Source organism: Chiloscyllium plagiosum, unplaced genomic scaffold, assembly GCF_037043375.1.
Source record: "Chiloscyllium plagiosum isolate Xiang-an unplaced genomic scaffold, Cpla_swu_hap1 HiC_scaffold_40, whole genome shotgun sequence".
In the NCBI taxonomy this organism is placed as follows: domain Eukaryota; kingdom Metazoa; phylum Chordata; class Chondrichthyes; order Orectolobiformes; family Hemiscylliidae; genus Chiloscyllium; species Chiloscyllium plagiosum.
This window is the reverse complement of record NW_028270178.1, coordinates 22750693-22767452: the sequence shown is the minus strand read 5'-3', so window position 1 is coordinate 22767452 and position 16760 is coordinate 22750693. Positions and strand designations below refer to the sequence as shown.

Genomic DNA, 16760 nt, shown 5'->3' with positions numbered 1-16760 from the left:
GAGGGCTGAAGGGGGTTGGTGTTGGACGGGGTTGGGGGGGCGTTGGATAGGGTTAGGGGGCAGATGGGGGCAGGATTGGATGGGGTTTGGGGCCCTGCGGGCTGGGGGTGGCATTGGTGGACTGGGTTGGGGGACATGCGGGGGGGGGACGTGGGGCGGGGTTGGGGGACAGGCTGGGGTGGGGGCAATGTCGGTACACGGGGTTGGGGTAGACCAGGGAAAGGTGGGGGCTGCTGCCTCATCTCCTCGATGGGGCGCAGACTTAACATAACACCCCGAGCCCCGGAGGAGAGACATTGAATCAATTAACCGAATAATCAGTTATCCGAATGAAGTAGTGCCCACCCATCTCATTCGGATAATTGAGGTTCCTCTGTCTACTGTAAACTTTTTTTTTAAAAAGTCTCTTGTTTTTCACATCGGATAAGATATGAACTGAACAAGAAACTTTAAGTTTCAGGGAAGTTATGCTAATGGCTAATATAGTGCAACATATCAAACCGATATTCCCCCACCTTGGAAATCAGAAAGGAAAATGTCAACAATTGGAAAATATTCAATAGGCACCATTTGCGAAGATGGAATCATTGATAACGATTCATGTCGATGACCTCTCAGCAGAGCAATGTAAAGTCTGGAGCATGTTCATCGCAAACATATATTAACCGAATCAGTTCTGGTCAGGGATAAGGAACCCTTCAATTATTGAATTCCTTATCTAACCAGAAGCTGGTGAGACTGATGATCCAGCCAGAGAGGACCAGTTGCAAGACATCAAAGAAAGTTATTATCCAATGATAACTGGACATGCAAGTCTGTAAGAGAACAGAAACATTGCCATGAATGGTCTGACTGTTGTCTAATTACCCATCCCTAATTAACCAGAGGGCAGGTAAGAATCAACCACATTACAGGGGGGAGGGCTGGAGTTATGTAAGTCAGGCCAAGTCAGAATGAATCGATGTGGCGGTGGAAAAAAAACACAAGTCAGGCAGCATCTGAGGAGCAAGAGAGTCAATGTTCGGGCATAACCCTTCTTCAGGACTGGGGAGGGAGCAGGGGGCTCAGAAATAAGTAGGGGTAGAGGGAGTGGGGCTCGGGGAAAAGTAGGTGGGATCGGCGAAGTTAGATGATTGTGATAGGTTGGTGGAGCGGCTAGCTGGGAAGGTAGATGGACAGGTAGGTCAGGTCTGGAGGGTGGACCTTGGTCAGAGGCTTGGCACGAAGGGGAAATGTGCAAACTGGTGAATTCAACGTTGAAGCCATGTGGTTGTAGCCTCCCGAGGCGGAAGATGAGATGTTCCTCCATTAGTTTGTGGGTGGCCTTGAGTAGGCAGTGGAGGCCCAGACTGGACATATCATCAAGGGAGTGGAAGGGGGCGTTGAACTGGATGGCTACAGGAAGGTGAGGTTGGTTAGTGCCTACAGACCAGAGATATTCCCTGAACCTTTCCGCCCGTTCCGCAAAGGAAAACAGCAAATACCGCAGAAACCCAGCAGGTCTGGCAGCATCTGCAGAGAGAGAAACAGAGTTAACGTTCTGAAAAAAGGGTTATAGGACTCAACGCTATTTTCTCTCCCCACAGATGCGGTCAGACCTGCTGAGTTTCTCTGGCAGTTTTTGTTTGTTTGCTTCAGATCTCTCGTTCTTGATTTTGTTCCAGGTAAAGCCAACGGTTTCTGGCATGAGTGAAGTAATTTTTGTCCTGACAATCAACAATTCTCTGAGGCTGTAGAAGCTGTTTTTGCTGGATTGCCCATTTGCAGCCATTTTTTTAGTCAGTCATAGTGCTGCTTTCTCCTTGGCTTGGCCCCTTTGCTCGGGTGGCCTTAGCTACGAGAAATTCTGCCTTTTCCACATAACTCATGAGCAATTTACCTGTAGGTACTTGCTAATCAGGGTGTGAATATTGTGTGCTTTGATTCAAGGTCTGAGAACACTAATGTGCAGTCTTGGCAAGTCCTTAACCCAGTAAAAACAAGGACTGCAGGTGCTGGAAACCAGAGTCTGGATCAGAGTGGTGCTGGAGAAGCACAGCAGGTCAGGCAGCATCCGAGGAGCAGAAAAATCGACGTTTCGGGCAAAAGCCCTTCATCAGGAATACAATGGCACCCTGCATGTATTCCTGATGAAGGGCTCTTGCCCGAAACGTCCATTTTCCTGCTCCTCAGATGCTGCCTGACCTGCTGTGCTTTTCCAGCACCACTCTTAACTAAGTCCTCAACCCTGCCCAGTGTATGTTCATATAGGCCATCTCATGACTATTTTGTGGTTCTGTGTCTGATTGAGCAATTCTTAGCTCGGACTACATAAATCCACAATGATCTGGAGTGCTTTGGAGTTGCACCAGTCCGTTCTAAGGAAAGGTGCAGTCCCCATGATACCACGCAATGAAGTTTGTCAGTTCTCAAGGTCTGAGTCTGGGGAATTTCTTCACCAATCTGGCTCAATCAGGCAGAAGTCATTAATTATGGGATCCTGAACAAACTTAAAGTAGTTAAAAAAACCCAGCTAACCTGAGTCGACAGGCTGATCCCAAGTTAGGGAAAGACGCGGAGACAGGATGGGTCTGAAAAGAACACTGCCATAGGACAGAAGCCATTTTAAGTGGACCTTGAGGGATTAACAATGACACCAGTGTTTGTGTTGCTTGGCTTTGTGTGTTTTGTTTGGTCATTTCACCACAGATAGTAGAAACGTGCTTTGGAACTGAGGAAGCGACGATTGGGTCAACGACCACTAAATGTAAGAAAGACTGGCCGGCCCCAGGGACAAGGAAACCATGTCCCACTGAGAAGCACGGCCCATGTCCATCTGTCCCCTCGAAAAAGACGCAGAAGCGCCAGAGGTAAATAGGTTCGATGCAAAAATAAGGTAGGAGACACTCTGGTTCCCAGTCGGAAATAACTTTAAGGAAGTTCTCAGCTGGGCTATGAAGACAGAAAATAACCAAATGCTTTTTAAGGAACTAGCAGCAGGTGTTACAGTGAACACACAGAGACAGGAAGTCTGTCCAAAACAGCTAAAGGAGCGAGTGTGCGAGAAGGGCGGGCACTTTACCAAGAAATGCCTCAATAAAAAAACAATAAGAATTGTGACAAACTAGGACATAGAAAAGTTGTCCTGACATGGAGGCAGGCAGGAACAAGGATTTGAACTGGCACAGAGTATCGTCAGCCAGTTGTCAATGGCAACCACAGCGAGCAAATTATAATCCAATTTACAGCAGATAAATTTAAGGAAGCTGTGAAAGGCAGCAGATCAATTTAAAGAAGTTGCCAACGGCCATCAGCCCCCAAAAAATAAATATAGTGGTCAGCCGCCCGATGAGCAGAACTTATTAGCTATTCGTCATTTTTATAAACGACCTGGATGAGGGCGCAGAAGGGTGGGTTAGTAAATTTGCAGACAACACTAAGGTCGGTAGAGTTGTGAATAGTGACGAAGCATGTTGTAGGCTACAGAGAGACATAGATAAGCTGCAGAGCTGGGCTGAGAGGTGGCAAATGGAGTTTAATGCGGACAAGTGTGAGGTGTTTTACTTTCGTCGGAGTAACTGGAATGCAAAGTACTGGGCTAATGGTAAGATTCTTGGTAATGTAGATGAGCAGAGAGATCTCGGTGTCCATGTACACAGATACTTGAAAGTTGCCACCCAGATTGACAGGGTTGTTAAGAAGCTGAAAATGTGTTGCTGGAAAAGCGCAGCAGGTCAGGCAGCATCCAAGGAGCAGGAGAATCGACATTTCAGGCATGAGCCCTTCTTCCTGCTCCTTGGATGCTGCCTGACCTGCTGCGCTTTTCCAGCAACAAATTTTCAGCTCTGATCTCCAGCATCTGTAGTCCTCACTTTCTCCTAGGGTTGTTAAGAAGGCATACAGTATTTTAGCTTTTATTAATAGAGGGATTGAGTTCTGGAACCATGAGGTTATGCTACAGCTGTACAAAACTCTGGTGCGGCCGCACTTGGAGTATTGTGTACAGTTCTGGTCACCGCATTATAAGAAGGATGTGGAAGCTTTGGAAAGGGTGCAGAGGAGATTTACTAGGGTACTGTCTGGTATGGAGGGAAGGTCTTATGCGGAAAGGCTGAGGGACTTGAAGCTGTTTTCGTTAGGGAGAAGAAGGTTGAGAGGTGACTTAATCTTGCAAACAGTTTTGAACATAACAAAGCGTTAATTAAAGAGAGGACCCAAACCAGTCAGAATAGCGAGGGGAGTGAATCAGAACAGAAAGCTTGGTGGTCGAGCCAGAAAAAGAACAAGGCACAGAAAGGGTTAATTATCCTAGCAGCTCTTTTGAAACAAAACGCCTCACAGAGGGAAAAAAGTAAGATGGTTGCAGTGGCAGCTAAAAGAGAACGAGATGAGCATACTCCGAAAGGAGTTATGTTTTCATCTTAGCTATCTGCACCACTACTAGCTTCTCTGCTACTCCACTTGTTTTTCTGTTATCGACCTTTGCTCAGCCTTTTTCATAGAATCCCTATAGTGTGGAAACAGGCCCTTCAGCCCAACAAGTCCACACTGACCCTCCGAAGAGTAAATCCCCCCAGACCTATTCCTCTCTCCTATCCTTACCCCTGACTAATGCACCTAACCTACACATCCCTGAACACTATGGGCAAGCTAGGATGGCCAGTTCATCCTAACCTGCACATCTTTGGACAGTGGGAGGAAACTGGAGTAAACCCACGCAGACACAGGGAGAAGGTGCAAACTCCACACAGACAGTTGTCCGAGGCAGGAATTGAACCCAGGTCCCTGATGCTGTGAGGCAGCAGTGCTAACCACTGAGCCATCACGCTGTCCCATTTTCTCTGTTAAATTGTCACTGGTCAGCCAATACCTTTTCACTTTCACTTACGACGGCCACCAATATACATGGACACGGCCCCCCCCAAGCATACATGGAGAGCCCCACTGTATATGCCTCTGCTGTACACCGGACCCTGAAAGACCTCCACCAGTCATGTAAAAGCACCTTGGCTCAGCATGCCAATGATTTATTAGTGGTCTCCCATTCACCTCATGCCTCTACATATGACACTGTTGGATTGCTCCACTCTCTGGCTCAGGATTGACATAAGGACTCTATTGAAAAGATGCAACTCTGCCAAAAGACAGTACAGTATTTGGATACGAACTTTCACACCGTCTCAGAGCACTGTCTCAGGATCACATCTCTCCTCCCACTCATAGGAAGGACGTGGAAGGTTTTGGACAGGGTTCAGAGGAGGTTTACTAGGATGTTCCTGGTACCGAAGGGAAGGTCTTCTGAAGAAAAGTTGAAGAACTTGAGGCTCTTTTCATTAGAGGGAGAGGCGACTTAATTGAGACATACAAGATAATCGGAGGGTTAGCTAGGATGGACAGTGAGAGCCTTTTTCCTTGGATGTGATGGTTAGTATGAGGGGACATAGCTTTAATTTGGGGGGGGCAGCGATAGATATAGGACAGATGTCAGAGGTAGCTTCTTTACTCAGAGAGTAGAAGGGGGGTGGAATGCACTGCCTGCAACAGTAGTAGACTTGCCAACTTTAAGGGCATTTAAATGGTCATTGGATAAACAGATGGATGAAAGTGGAATTGTGGAGGATAGATGGACTTCAATTTGGTTCCACAGATCGGCGCAACATTGAGGGCCGAAGGGCCTGTACTGCGCTGTAACAGTCTATGTTCTATGTTAAAGCAATTGAACTTTTGTCCTTTTTGGGCATGGTGAATTACTGCAGACATTGGATACCAGACTATCAAGTTATTGATGTGCCTCTCCGCCAGGCATCCTCGCCAAACCTACCAGTCCCGGTGAACTGGATACCTGCAATGGCACAAGCCATGAAGAAACTTAAACAGTGCTTAACCTCAGCACCTGCTCTGGGCATCCCTGACCTTTTCAGCTTTATGCTGACGAAAAGGAGGGATATGTGTCCGGCATTCTACCACAACTGCATGGGCACCCTGTCGCCTTTTTTTAAAAAAGATTAACAGAAGGACACAGAATCAGTCGCCTCTCCTCTTTTAACACAAGAAAAGAGCAGAGTCCTTCACTTCCACACTGATCCAGCTCCCTCACGAACCAGTTCTCAGAGTGAACCATCTCGCCTTTTATTCTGTATCATTCCCACCTGTCGTAAAGGGAATGCTGACCTGTTTAGGAGCTGTGGCGGCTGCCGCTGTCATGGGAGAAAAGTCCACCCGTCTTCCATTCCCCTTGTACAGTTTTCATTCCTCTTTTGGTTTCCCTGCTGCTTAATTCAGCAGCAACTCAGCATTTCACAGCGTCAAGGAGAACTGGCTGTGAGGTCTAGATTAGATTACTTACAGTGTGGAAACAGGCCCTTCGGCCCAACAAGTCCACACTGACCCTCCGAAGAGCAACCAATCCAGACTCATTCCCCTACATTTACCCCTTAAGCTAACACTACGGGCAATTTAGCATGGACAATTCACCTAACCTGCACATTTTTGGACTGTGGGAGGAAACCCATGCAGACACGGGGAGAATGTGCAAACTCTACACAGACAGTTGCCTGAGGCAGGAATTGAACCAGGGTCTCAGGCGCTGTGAGGCAGCAGTGCTAACCACTGTGCCACCGTGCCACCCACAAGTAGGTCATCCTACTTTCTCGCAGTGACCTTACACTTCAGTGTGCCCTGGCTTGAAACGCTGTCTCCCTTCTCCCTGTTATACAGGATTCCCTGGCAGATGACCATGATTGCCTACACGGAGTCCAGGAGGTTGTCACCCTGTGCCCCGACCTCTCTGAGACCCCATTAGACAACCCAGACATGGTCCTTTCTCACAGACGGCTCCTCTTTTCGGCCCTCAGATCATCAAACGCGAGCTGGCTCCACGAAATGTGCACCTTTTGAAACCCTTGAATCCGCTGCGCTGATGGAAGGGACGGCTGCGCAAGTAGCCGAACTGTTTGTCCTTACCAGAGCCTGGTGAAAGGTCTGTCAACATTTGCACAGACTCCAGATATGCCTTTGGAGTGGCACATGATTTTGGAACCTTGTGGAAACGTAGAGGATTTATTACCTCCTCTGGAAGGCCCTTGCAGCATGCCCTGCTCATTAACGATTACCCTTTTACAGGCTATGATGCTGCCCTCCGCCTTAGCTGCGGTAAAGTGTGCCCCCCCCCCATACCGCTGCTGACAGCCTCATCGCCCGAGGGAATGCTCACATTGACCAAGCTGCTAGACAAGCAGCATTAGCTCCCACTGTATGGATTCTACAGGCTCCAAAGGCAGGGGAAGCAATAAGGGTTTTCGATCCAGCAGAGGGAACACAGGCTGCACAGCAACAGGCTCCACAATCGAGAAAGAGAGTTGGATGCACATAGCTCTTTAGGGCTAACGGTGCATCCTGAAGGAAGGTTCATTTACCCCAAAGCCTACTTATATGTTCTTGCACTGGCTGCGCATGGGGTCAGTCATGCAGGAAAAGAAGGGATGATACATGCAGTACGACAAACTTGCTACACACCAGGCTTTGCAGCATCAGCACAAGCACTAGTATCAAAATGTCAACAAAATAATTTTTTTTTAGATTCCCTACATTCCGGAAACAGGCCCTTCGGCCCAACAAGTCCACACCGACCCTCCGAAGAGCATTCCCCTACATTTACCCCTGACTAATCCACCTAACACTACAGGCGATTTAGCACGGCCAATTCACCTGAGCTGCACATCTTTGTGACAGTGGAAGGAAACCAGAGCAAACCCACGCAGAGAACATGCAAACTCCACACAGAAAGTTGCCCGAGGACAGGAATTGAACCCGGGTCCCTGGCGCTGTGAGGCAGCAGTGCTAACCACTGAGCCACCGTGCCACCATGCGAAACCTTTCGCCATGTATGATCACCTGCCCGTCCCAGATGGACCCTTTCATCATTTACAGACTGATTTAGGTCACGCACCAACTAAACAGGGCTTTAAGTACACGCTGGTAATTTTCTAAATGGGTAGAAGCCTTTTCCGCAAGACGATGCTAGGACTCTGGTCAAATGCCTCGTGAAGGATGGGATCCCTAGGTTTGGAATTCCAGGGAGCGTTAACAGTGCCAGAGGCACGCATTTTGCAGCAGCATTCACAGACAATGTTAGTAAAGCACTCGGCATCGTGATCAGCCCCAGTCCTCAGGTATGGTGGAATGGTACTCTTAAAACCACCCTGACAAAGACCTTCCAGGATACCGGCCTGTCTTGGTCAGAGGTCCCATCCCTAGCCCTTAAGAAACCAGGTCCACGGAAGCACAGGACTTACCCCATTTGAGCTCCTGATGGGAAGACCCAGGCACACGGGAGCAAGACCTCCTAAATTTCCTGTGGATACGGCATTACTCTTAGACAGGAAGCTCTTCTGGATTATGTCAAAGCGCTCTGTAAGATGATTATCCGTAACCACGATCCGGTAAAAGAGGTCATTTGCGCACCTAATGATGACCCAATGCACCCCTTCTGACCTGAGGACTATATCGCGATGAAATGATTGGAAAAGAATGCTGTCTCACTCCCAGGTGGAAAGGCCCGTACCTCGTCCTCCTGGTAACCCAGCCAGCTGTCAAGGTTGAGGGAAGGCCTGAGCGGACGCAGGGAACCTGCAGCAAGAGGTCACCATCCCTGGAGGGACACCAGCAGGAAACCCCAGAGGCATCAGCGCGCCCGCCAGCCACGATATGTGGAGGCCGATCGCCATTTCAGTCTGTGCTCCCCATTGCCTTGTTCATTCTGACTGGACGTGACGGGAACAGGGAAGATGGCATAATGAACGCTGTCACAAGGGAGTTGCATGTCAACACTTTTCTTGACATGACTTACATTTACGCTCGGAAGGTTAACCACTCTAGCTGCTGGGTGTGTGCCCATACACTCTAAGGGAGGAATCCCCTTGAGACCCATTCCATGTAATGAATCCAAGACAGCTGAACGGTGTTTGGAACAAAATAGATCCTCCGATACGTCCACCTGGTGGGGGTGAGGTAGGATTCACTGGGAGTCTCAGGTCTCTTTTATGCGAGGCCCTGACGGGACCAATTATTCCGCTGACGACAAGTTCTGCAGGTTACAAGATGGATAAGTATAAGGGCTGGTTCCAGCTCATTACACTCCTGCTCTGTTCCTTACTAATACCACAGGAAAGGGTAGACCCATGGGAACCATCTGCTTCAAAAGCAGCTACACGTCAGGGTGGAAAATGTGGGAACCAGTAAATGTATCCATTCCCTGCTCCTTACCCTGTCTGCGCATTGAGCCACTTGTGCTGGGGGGTATCTTGAACCTTGAAGTTCCCAACAAGACTACTATAAAGGCCAAGTTCACAAATCTTTGGACTGGAACTCAGACCAATTTCCGGCCACAAAGCCTACCCCTGGCGGCCACTTTCCTGGACTGGTAGTTGCTATCTAGGGTTTGTGATTCCCCCTTTACTTACCACTCGCACTCCTCCCCATTTCAAATGGCCTTGGCCTCACGCTAAGACAGCTATAACTGACACTGAGCAGTTCTTTGCCCTTCCCTTCCCCTCTTATGCAACTGCTCAACTGGCAACAGAGGTCAGGAAATTGGCAAGGGGATTTGCAGTAAGGTTAAAATCAACTAAGGTGAAAGTGAGGATTGCAGATGCTGGAAATCATAGCCTCGATTAGAGTGGTGCTGGAAAAGCACAGCAGTTCAGGAATCCTGATGAAGGGTTTTTGCCCGAAATGTCAATTTTCCTGCTCCTTGGATGCTACCTGACCCGCTGTGCTTTTCCAGCACCACTCTAATCCCAAGTCCTCAACTCTGCCCTGTGTATGTTCACATCGGCCATCTAGTGACTATTTTGTGGTTCTGTGTCTGATGGAGCAACTCTCTGCTCAGACGATATAAACCCATGGTGATCTGGAGTGCTTTGGAGTTGCATCGGTCTATTCAAAGGAAAGGTGTGCTCCCCTGATATCACGCAACAAAGTTTGTCAATGCTCAAGCTCTGAGTCTGGGGAATTTCTTCAAGGTCGGCCCTTCCCCATTTGACTATTCCAGGTTTTTGTTCAATTCAAATTCAACCATGGCAGGTTGGAACGCAGGTCCCCAGAACTTTACCCTTGGTTTGTGGATTCAGAATAATATCATTAGGCCATCACCCACCCAGTGAAGGAGGAGTTTAGTTTTGTTGACAGTGCTCACTGTATGGTATTTGCTTGTCAATCACCTGTACATCGCTTCCAATTTTAATTTCAATTCTTATGTTTAAATGGAATTCAGATTGTTACATCAGGTGGAGGTTTCTTTCTCGACACTGGGTATCACTCTTCCACAGTTGTGACCCTATTCATCAACTTGCCGATTCATATTGGGATTGGCTACCTCAGGGTTACTGCACAGAGAAACAGCTCAGAATCTGATCACCCCCGACACTGGGAAGATGAATCGCAGACTGGGAACCCATTGTGTTCACCAAACGAACACGATGGCATGGTGGCATAGTGGTTAGCATCGCTGCCTCACAGCGCCAGAGACCCCGGGTTCAATTCCCGCCTCAGGCGACTGACTGTGTGGAGTTTGCACATTCTCCCCGTGTCTGCGTGGGTTTCCTCTGGGTGCTCCAGTTTCCTCCCACAGTCCAAAAATGTGCAGGTTAGGTGAATTGGCCATGCTAAATTGCCCATAGTGTTAGGTGAAGGGGTAAATGCAGGGGAATGGGTCTGGGTGGGTTGCGCTTTGGCATGTCGGTGTGGACTTGTTGGGCCGAAGGGCCTGTTTCCACACTGTAAGTAATCTAATCTAAAAAATGATGCTGCACTCCCAGTTGCCTTCAACTCACCGACCTGTTCCCTGGCCAATATTTCTATCTTAGGCTTGCTGCAGTGCTCCAGTTAAGCTCATTTCTCACCTGGGGACACTGCAGCCTTCAGGACTCAATATGGAGTTAAATAATTTTAGGGCCTGAGCATCTCCCTCTAAATCCTTTACCAACTCCCACACCCCAGCTCCTGTCATACTGCTTTTAATTAGTCAACCCATTGCCACTCAGTCATAGTCTCCATAGTCTCCCCTGTCCGCCCCCAAGCCAACGATAATTGACAGCCTGCCCTGGACTTCCCAAATAGATGTGACGGTCAAGAACGCACAACAACGCCTCTTCTTCCTCATGCGGCTTAGGAAATTCGGCACTACCATAAGGACCTTCCCCAATTTTTACAGACGCACCATAGAAAGCATACTGTCTGGGTGAATAATGACCTGCTACAGCTCTGCCCAGGACTGTAGGAAATTACAGAAGGTGGTTTTCACAGGCCAGACCATCACGGAAACCAACCTCCCGTCGCCAGATTCCACCTCCAACTCTGGCTGCCATGGAAAGGCTGCCAACATCATCAAAGATCCATCCCACCCCAGTGATGCTCTCTTACAATCTCTTCCATCAGGCAGGAGAAACAGCAGCCACAACACATGCCCCCCCGCCGCCCCCCCCACTCCACCCCAGAATAGACTTTAATAATGTCAACCTTGTTAATGTTGATCTTGCTTTGTGCACCTCCCCTGTCTGCCTCACGCTGTCTCAATCCCCTATGATCCGTATGTCCTTGTGTTGACTCAAAACCGTTTGGAGCACGCAAGAGTTCCATTAGCTTCTTTATTTTAGCTTAGTCAGCAAGAGATCCGGGCTCAGCACCAGAGTAACAGTCAAGCTCTCACTTGGTGGACTCTCATCGGACCTCTGTCTATATCATAAAAGCAGTACACTTCATAGCCCTCATGCATGTGACTGATATATATATATCTCGACCCTACACAACTACATGCTTTTCACATGAGTCATAAGCTGAGCGGTAAACAGTCTTCCAAGAAGTAACCCCAGCCATGGGTGAAGGGTAAGTGAAGCAAGAACCACTGAAGCTTTCAGTTTGTCTCATACACAGACACAGATTTCAAAATTTATGTTATTTCAGCAAAAGCTTTGTTACTTCAGCAGTTTTTATTTAACTATTGCTTCCCTAATACTCTATCATGTGTTTGCTTGGATGTGACTGTACTGCTTGCAAAACAAAACTTTTCACTGGACTCAGAAACATGTGGCGACCATAAATCGAAACCAGAGTTCTGAGCAGATTCAGGCAATACCTCTTTGGTGTTTCGAAGAATGTGGGGCTGATCTTATTGAAATGTTGGGAAGAAATGTATCGAGACATAATGGGATGGAGAAGTCTGTTCTATTCTTGGGAGAGTCTGGGAGTAGCAGGCACAGTTTTGAAATAAGCTTTTAGACTGAAATTAAGAGAATTAAATCTCAGAGAGTGTCATTAGTATATGGAATTTTCCACTCCAGGGAGCCATGCGGACTGAGTCCTTAAATATATTAAAGGCTTATAAAACCATAGGGGCAGTAAAGGCCTGGGGAACAGGGAGGTAGATGGAGAATTTTTTGAGAGAATCTCTACAGCGTGGAAACCGGCCCTTCGGCTTAACAAGTCCACAACCGACCCTCCGCAGAGTATCCCACCCAGATCCATTCCCCGACACTTACCCCTGACCAATGCGGTGAAAGTGAGGACTGCAGATGCTGGAGATCAGAGTCAAGATTAGAGCGGTGCTGGAAAAGCGCAGCAGGTCAGGCAGCATCCGAGGAGCAGGAAAATTGACATTTCGGGCAAAAGCCCTTCATCAGGAATGATTTTTCCTGCTCAGATGCTGCCTGACCTGCTGTGCTTTTCTAATCTTGACCCGAACCAATGCACCTAACCTATACATCCCTGAACATTGTGGGCAATTTAGCATGGCCAATCTACCCTAACCTGCATAGAGTTGAATTCAATAATATGACATTCTTGATCTTATTGAATAAGACGTATTGACATACCCCCCACTAATAATTGCAATGTTTTTCTCTCCTTGGCATTACACAATTGTCTAATATTTGCAATAGCAAATATCCGTCCCGTTCAATTGCTTGACTTGAGTAAAAGTAAAGTGAGCTGAGATGCAAAGCAGCTATCACTATTTCACAAACTCCTGGTTAATAGTAAGACCATATGGCCTAGGAGAATAGAATTATATAGTACGGAGACAGCTCCTTCAGCCCAACTTGTCCACGTCCCCAAAGTCTCCCAAACTAAACTAGTCTGTCCCAAACTAAACTGGCTCAAAAGTAATGGGTGACTGAAGTGAATGGTTGTTTTTCAGACTGGAGGCCTGTGACCAGTGAAGTGCCACAAGGATCGATGCTGGGTCCACTACTTTTTATCATTTATTCAGATGATTTGGATGTGAGCATAAGAGGTATAGTTAGTGAGTTTGCAGATGACACCAAAATTGGAGGTGTAGTGGACAGCGAAGAGGGTTACCTCAGATTACAACAGGATCTGGACCAGATGGGCCAATGGGCTGAGAAGTGGCAGATGGAGTTTAATTCAGATAAATGCGAGGTGCTGCATTTTGAGAAAGCAAATCTTAGCAGGACTAATACACTTAATGGTAAGGTCCTAGGGAGTGTTGCTGAACAAAGAGACCTTGGAGTGCAGGTTCATAACTCCTTGAGAGTGGAGTCCCAGGTAGATAGGATAGTGACGAACCACAGAACACACCAGATGGCCTCCTTCTTTAGAGACCACAATTTCCCTTACCACGTGGTTAAATATGCCCTCCAATGCATCTCGTCTACATCCCGCACCTCCGCCCTCAGACCCCACCCCTCCAACCGTAACAAGGACAGAATGCCCCTGGTGCTCACCTTCCACCCTACCAACCTTCGCATAAACCAAATCATCCGCCGACATTTCTGCCACCTCCAAGCAGACCCCACCACCAGGGATATATTTCCCTCCCCACTCCTTTCCGCCTTCCGCAAAGATCGTTCCCTCCGTGACTACCTGGTCAGGTCCACGCCCCCCTACAACCCACCGTCCCATCCTGGCACTTTCCCCTGCCACCGCAGGAACTGTAAAACCTGTGCCCACACCTCCTCCCTCACCTCTATCCAAGGCCCTAAAGGAGCCTTCCACATCCATCAAAGTTTTACTTGCATATCCACTAATATCAATTATTGTATCCATTGCTCCCGATGCGGTCTCCTCTACATTGGGGAGACTGGGTGCCTCCTAGCAGAGCGCTTTAGGGAACATCTCCGGGATACCCGCACCAATCAACCACACCACCCCATGGCCCAACATTTCAACTCCCCCTCCGACTCTGCCGAGGACATGGAGGTCCTGGGCCTCCTTCACCGCTGCTCCCTCACCACCAGATGCCTGGAGGAAGAACGCCTCATCTTCCGGCCTCGGAACACCTCAACCCCAGGGCATCAATGTGGACTTCAACAGTTTCCTCATTTCCCCTTACCCCACCTCACCCTAGTTCTAAACTTCCAGCTCAGCACTGTCCCCATGACTTGTCCGGACTTGTCCGACCTGCCTATCTCCTTTTTCACCTATCCACTCCACCCTCTCCTCCCTGACCTATCACCTTCATCCCCTCCCCCACTCACCCATTGTACTCTATGCTACTTTCTCCCCACCCCAACCCTCATCTAGCTTATCTCTCCACGTCCAGGCTCACTGCCTTTATTCCTGATGAAAGGCTTTTGCCCGAAACGTCGATTTCGAAGTTCCTGGATGCTGCCTGAACTGCTGTGCTCTTCCAGCACCACTAATCCAGAATCTGGTTTCCAGCATCTGCAGTCATTGTTTTTACCAGGATAGTGACGAAGGCATTAGTTATGCTTTCCTATATTGGTCAGAGCATTGAGTTTAGAAGTTGGGAGGTCATGTTGCGACTGTACAGGATGTTGGCTGTCCACTTTTGGAATATTGCGTCAATACTGGTCTCCTTCCTATCGGAAGGATGTTGTGAAGCTTAAAAGGGTTCAGAAAAGATTTACAAGGATGTTGCCAGGGTTGGAGGAATTGAGCTATAGGGAGAGGCTGAACAGGAGGGTCGCAGGCTGAAAGGTGTTCTTATAGAAGTTTATTAAATCATGAAGGGCATGGATAGGATAAATAGACAAAGTCTTTTCCCTGGAATAGGGGAGTCCATAACTAGAATGCACAGGTTTAGGGTGAGAGGGGAAAGATATAAAAGAGACTTAAGGGATAGCTTTTTCACACAAACGGTGGTATGTATGGAATGAGCTGCCAGAGGCTCATACGATTGCAACATTTAAGAGGCATTTGGATGGGTTTGTGAATAGGAAGGGTTTGGAGGGATATGGGCCGGGTGCTGGCAGGTGGGACTAGATTGGGTTGGGATATCTGGTCAGCATGGAGGGGTTGGACCAAAGGGTCTGTGTCTGTTGTGTACATCTCTCTGACTCTATGACTGTAGTCCCACTTGCCTGCATTTGGCCCATTTCCCTCTAAACCTTTCTTATTCATTTTCCTGTCAAAATGTGTTTTAAATGTTGTAACTGGACCTGCATCTACCCCTTCCTCTGGCAGTTCTTTCCATATACGAACCACGCTCTGTATGAAAAACTGCCCCACAGGTCACTTCCAAAACTTTCTCCTCTCAACTTCAAAATATGCCCCCGAGTTTTGAACTCTGCTACCCTTGGGGCAAAAGACCTTTGCTCTTCACCTTACCTATGTCCCTCATAATTTTGTAAACCTATGTAAAGATACCCCTCAACCACCTGTGCTCCAGTGAAACAAGTCCCAGTCTACTTTTTCGAACTTAAACCCTCCAGTCCTGGTAAATCTTTTCTGAACCCTCTCCATCGACTCATTGAGCCTGTTTCACCTCTCAATGAGATCATGGCTCCTCTTAGTTTCCTTAGAATCCTTAGTTTCACTTTCCTGCTTCGCCTCCCCCCCCCCCCCCCCCCCACCATTGTGAATCATTTCCTCACTGATTCAAATTCTTGATCTTATTGAATGAGATGTAATGCCAGGCCCCCACTCCGAACTACAATGTTCTGCTGTCCTTGACATTATGCAATTGTCTAATATGTGGAATAGCAAATATCCATCTCTTGATATCCATTGATTTGTCTCAACATTGAATAAGGAGGCATGGGATATAGGGAAATCTGGCTGTTCGGATACAGAATTGGCTGGCCCATAGAAGACAGAGAAGGGTAGTAGAAGGAAAGTCTTCAGCCTGGAGCTCAGTGTTGCGAAGGGATCGGTCCTGGAACCTCTGCTCTTTGTGATTTTTTCTATAAATGGCTTGGATGAGGAAGTGGAGGAGTGGTTTAGTAAGTTTGCTGAAGACATGAATGTCGGTGGAGTTGTGGGTAATGTGGGGGGCTGTTGCCGGATTGCAGCGGGACATTGACAGGATGCAGAGCTGGGCTGAGAAGTGGCAGATGGAATTCGACCTGAAAAAGTGTGACGTCCTTAATTTGGAAGGTTAAATTTGCAGGTGAAAGACAGGATTCTTGGCAGTGTGGAGCAACAGAAGTCTCTCGGGGTCCACATCCAGAGACCCCTCAAAGTTGCCACCCAAATCAATAGGGTTGTTAAGGAGGCGTATGGCGTGTTGGTTTTCATTCGCAGGGGATTGAGTTTAAGGAGCCACGATGTTATGCTGCAGCTCTATAAAGTCCTGGTTAGACCACACTTGCAATATTGTGTTCAGTTCTGGTCGCCTCATGACAAGAAGGATGTGAAAGCTTTTGGGAGGGTGCAGAGGAGATTTAGCAGGATGCTGCCTGGGCTGGAGTGCATGTCTTATGAAGAAAGGTTGAGGGAGCTAGGGCTTTTCTCATTGGGGTGAAAAAGGATGAGAGGTGGCTTGATAGAGGTGTGCAAGATGATAAGAGGCATAGACAGGGTGG

The 16760-nt window shown here is 48.0% G+C and overlaps 1 protein-coding gene across 5 annotated transcripts in view; it reads right to left on the bottom strand.

Annotated features, from left to right (window-relative positions):
• LOC122544135 (uncharacterized) overlaps positions 1–16760 on the bottom strand; it is a 59203-nt gene that overhangs the window by 23330 nt on the left and 19113 nt on the right. For 2 of the 5 annotated variants that reach the window (XM_043683175.2, XM_087981766.1), the window contains one exon: positions 88–815. The exons of 1 other annotated variant lie outside the window; for it this stretch is intronic. In XM_043683175.2, coding sequence (XP_043539110.1) covers positions 699–815 — 117 coding nt within the window. In that variant the 3' untranslated portion in view covers positions 88–698. Of the gene's footprint in view, positions 1–87; positions 816–8813; positions 9065–16760 lie in introns of those variants that run through there. 2 more of the 5 variants (XM_087981767.1, XM_087981770.1) reach the window with 1 other exon arrangement.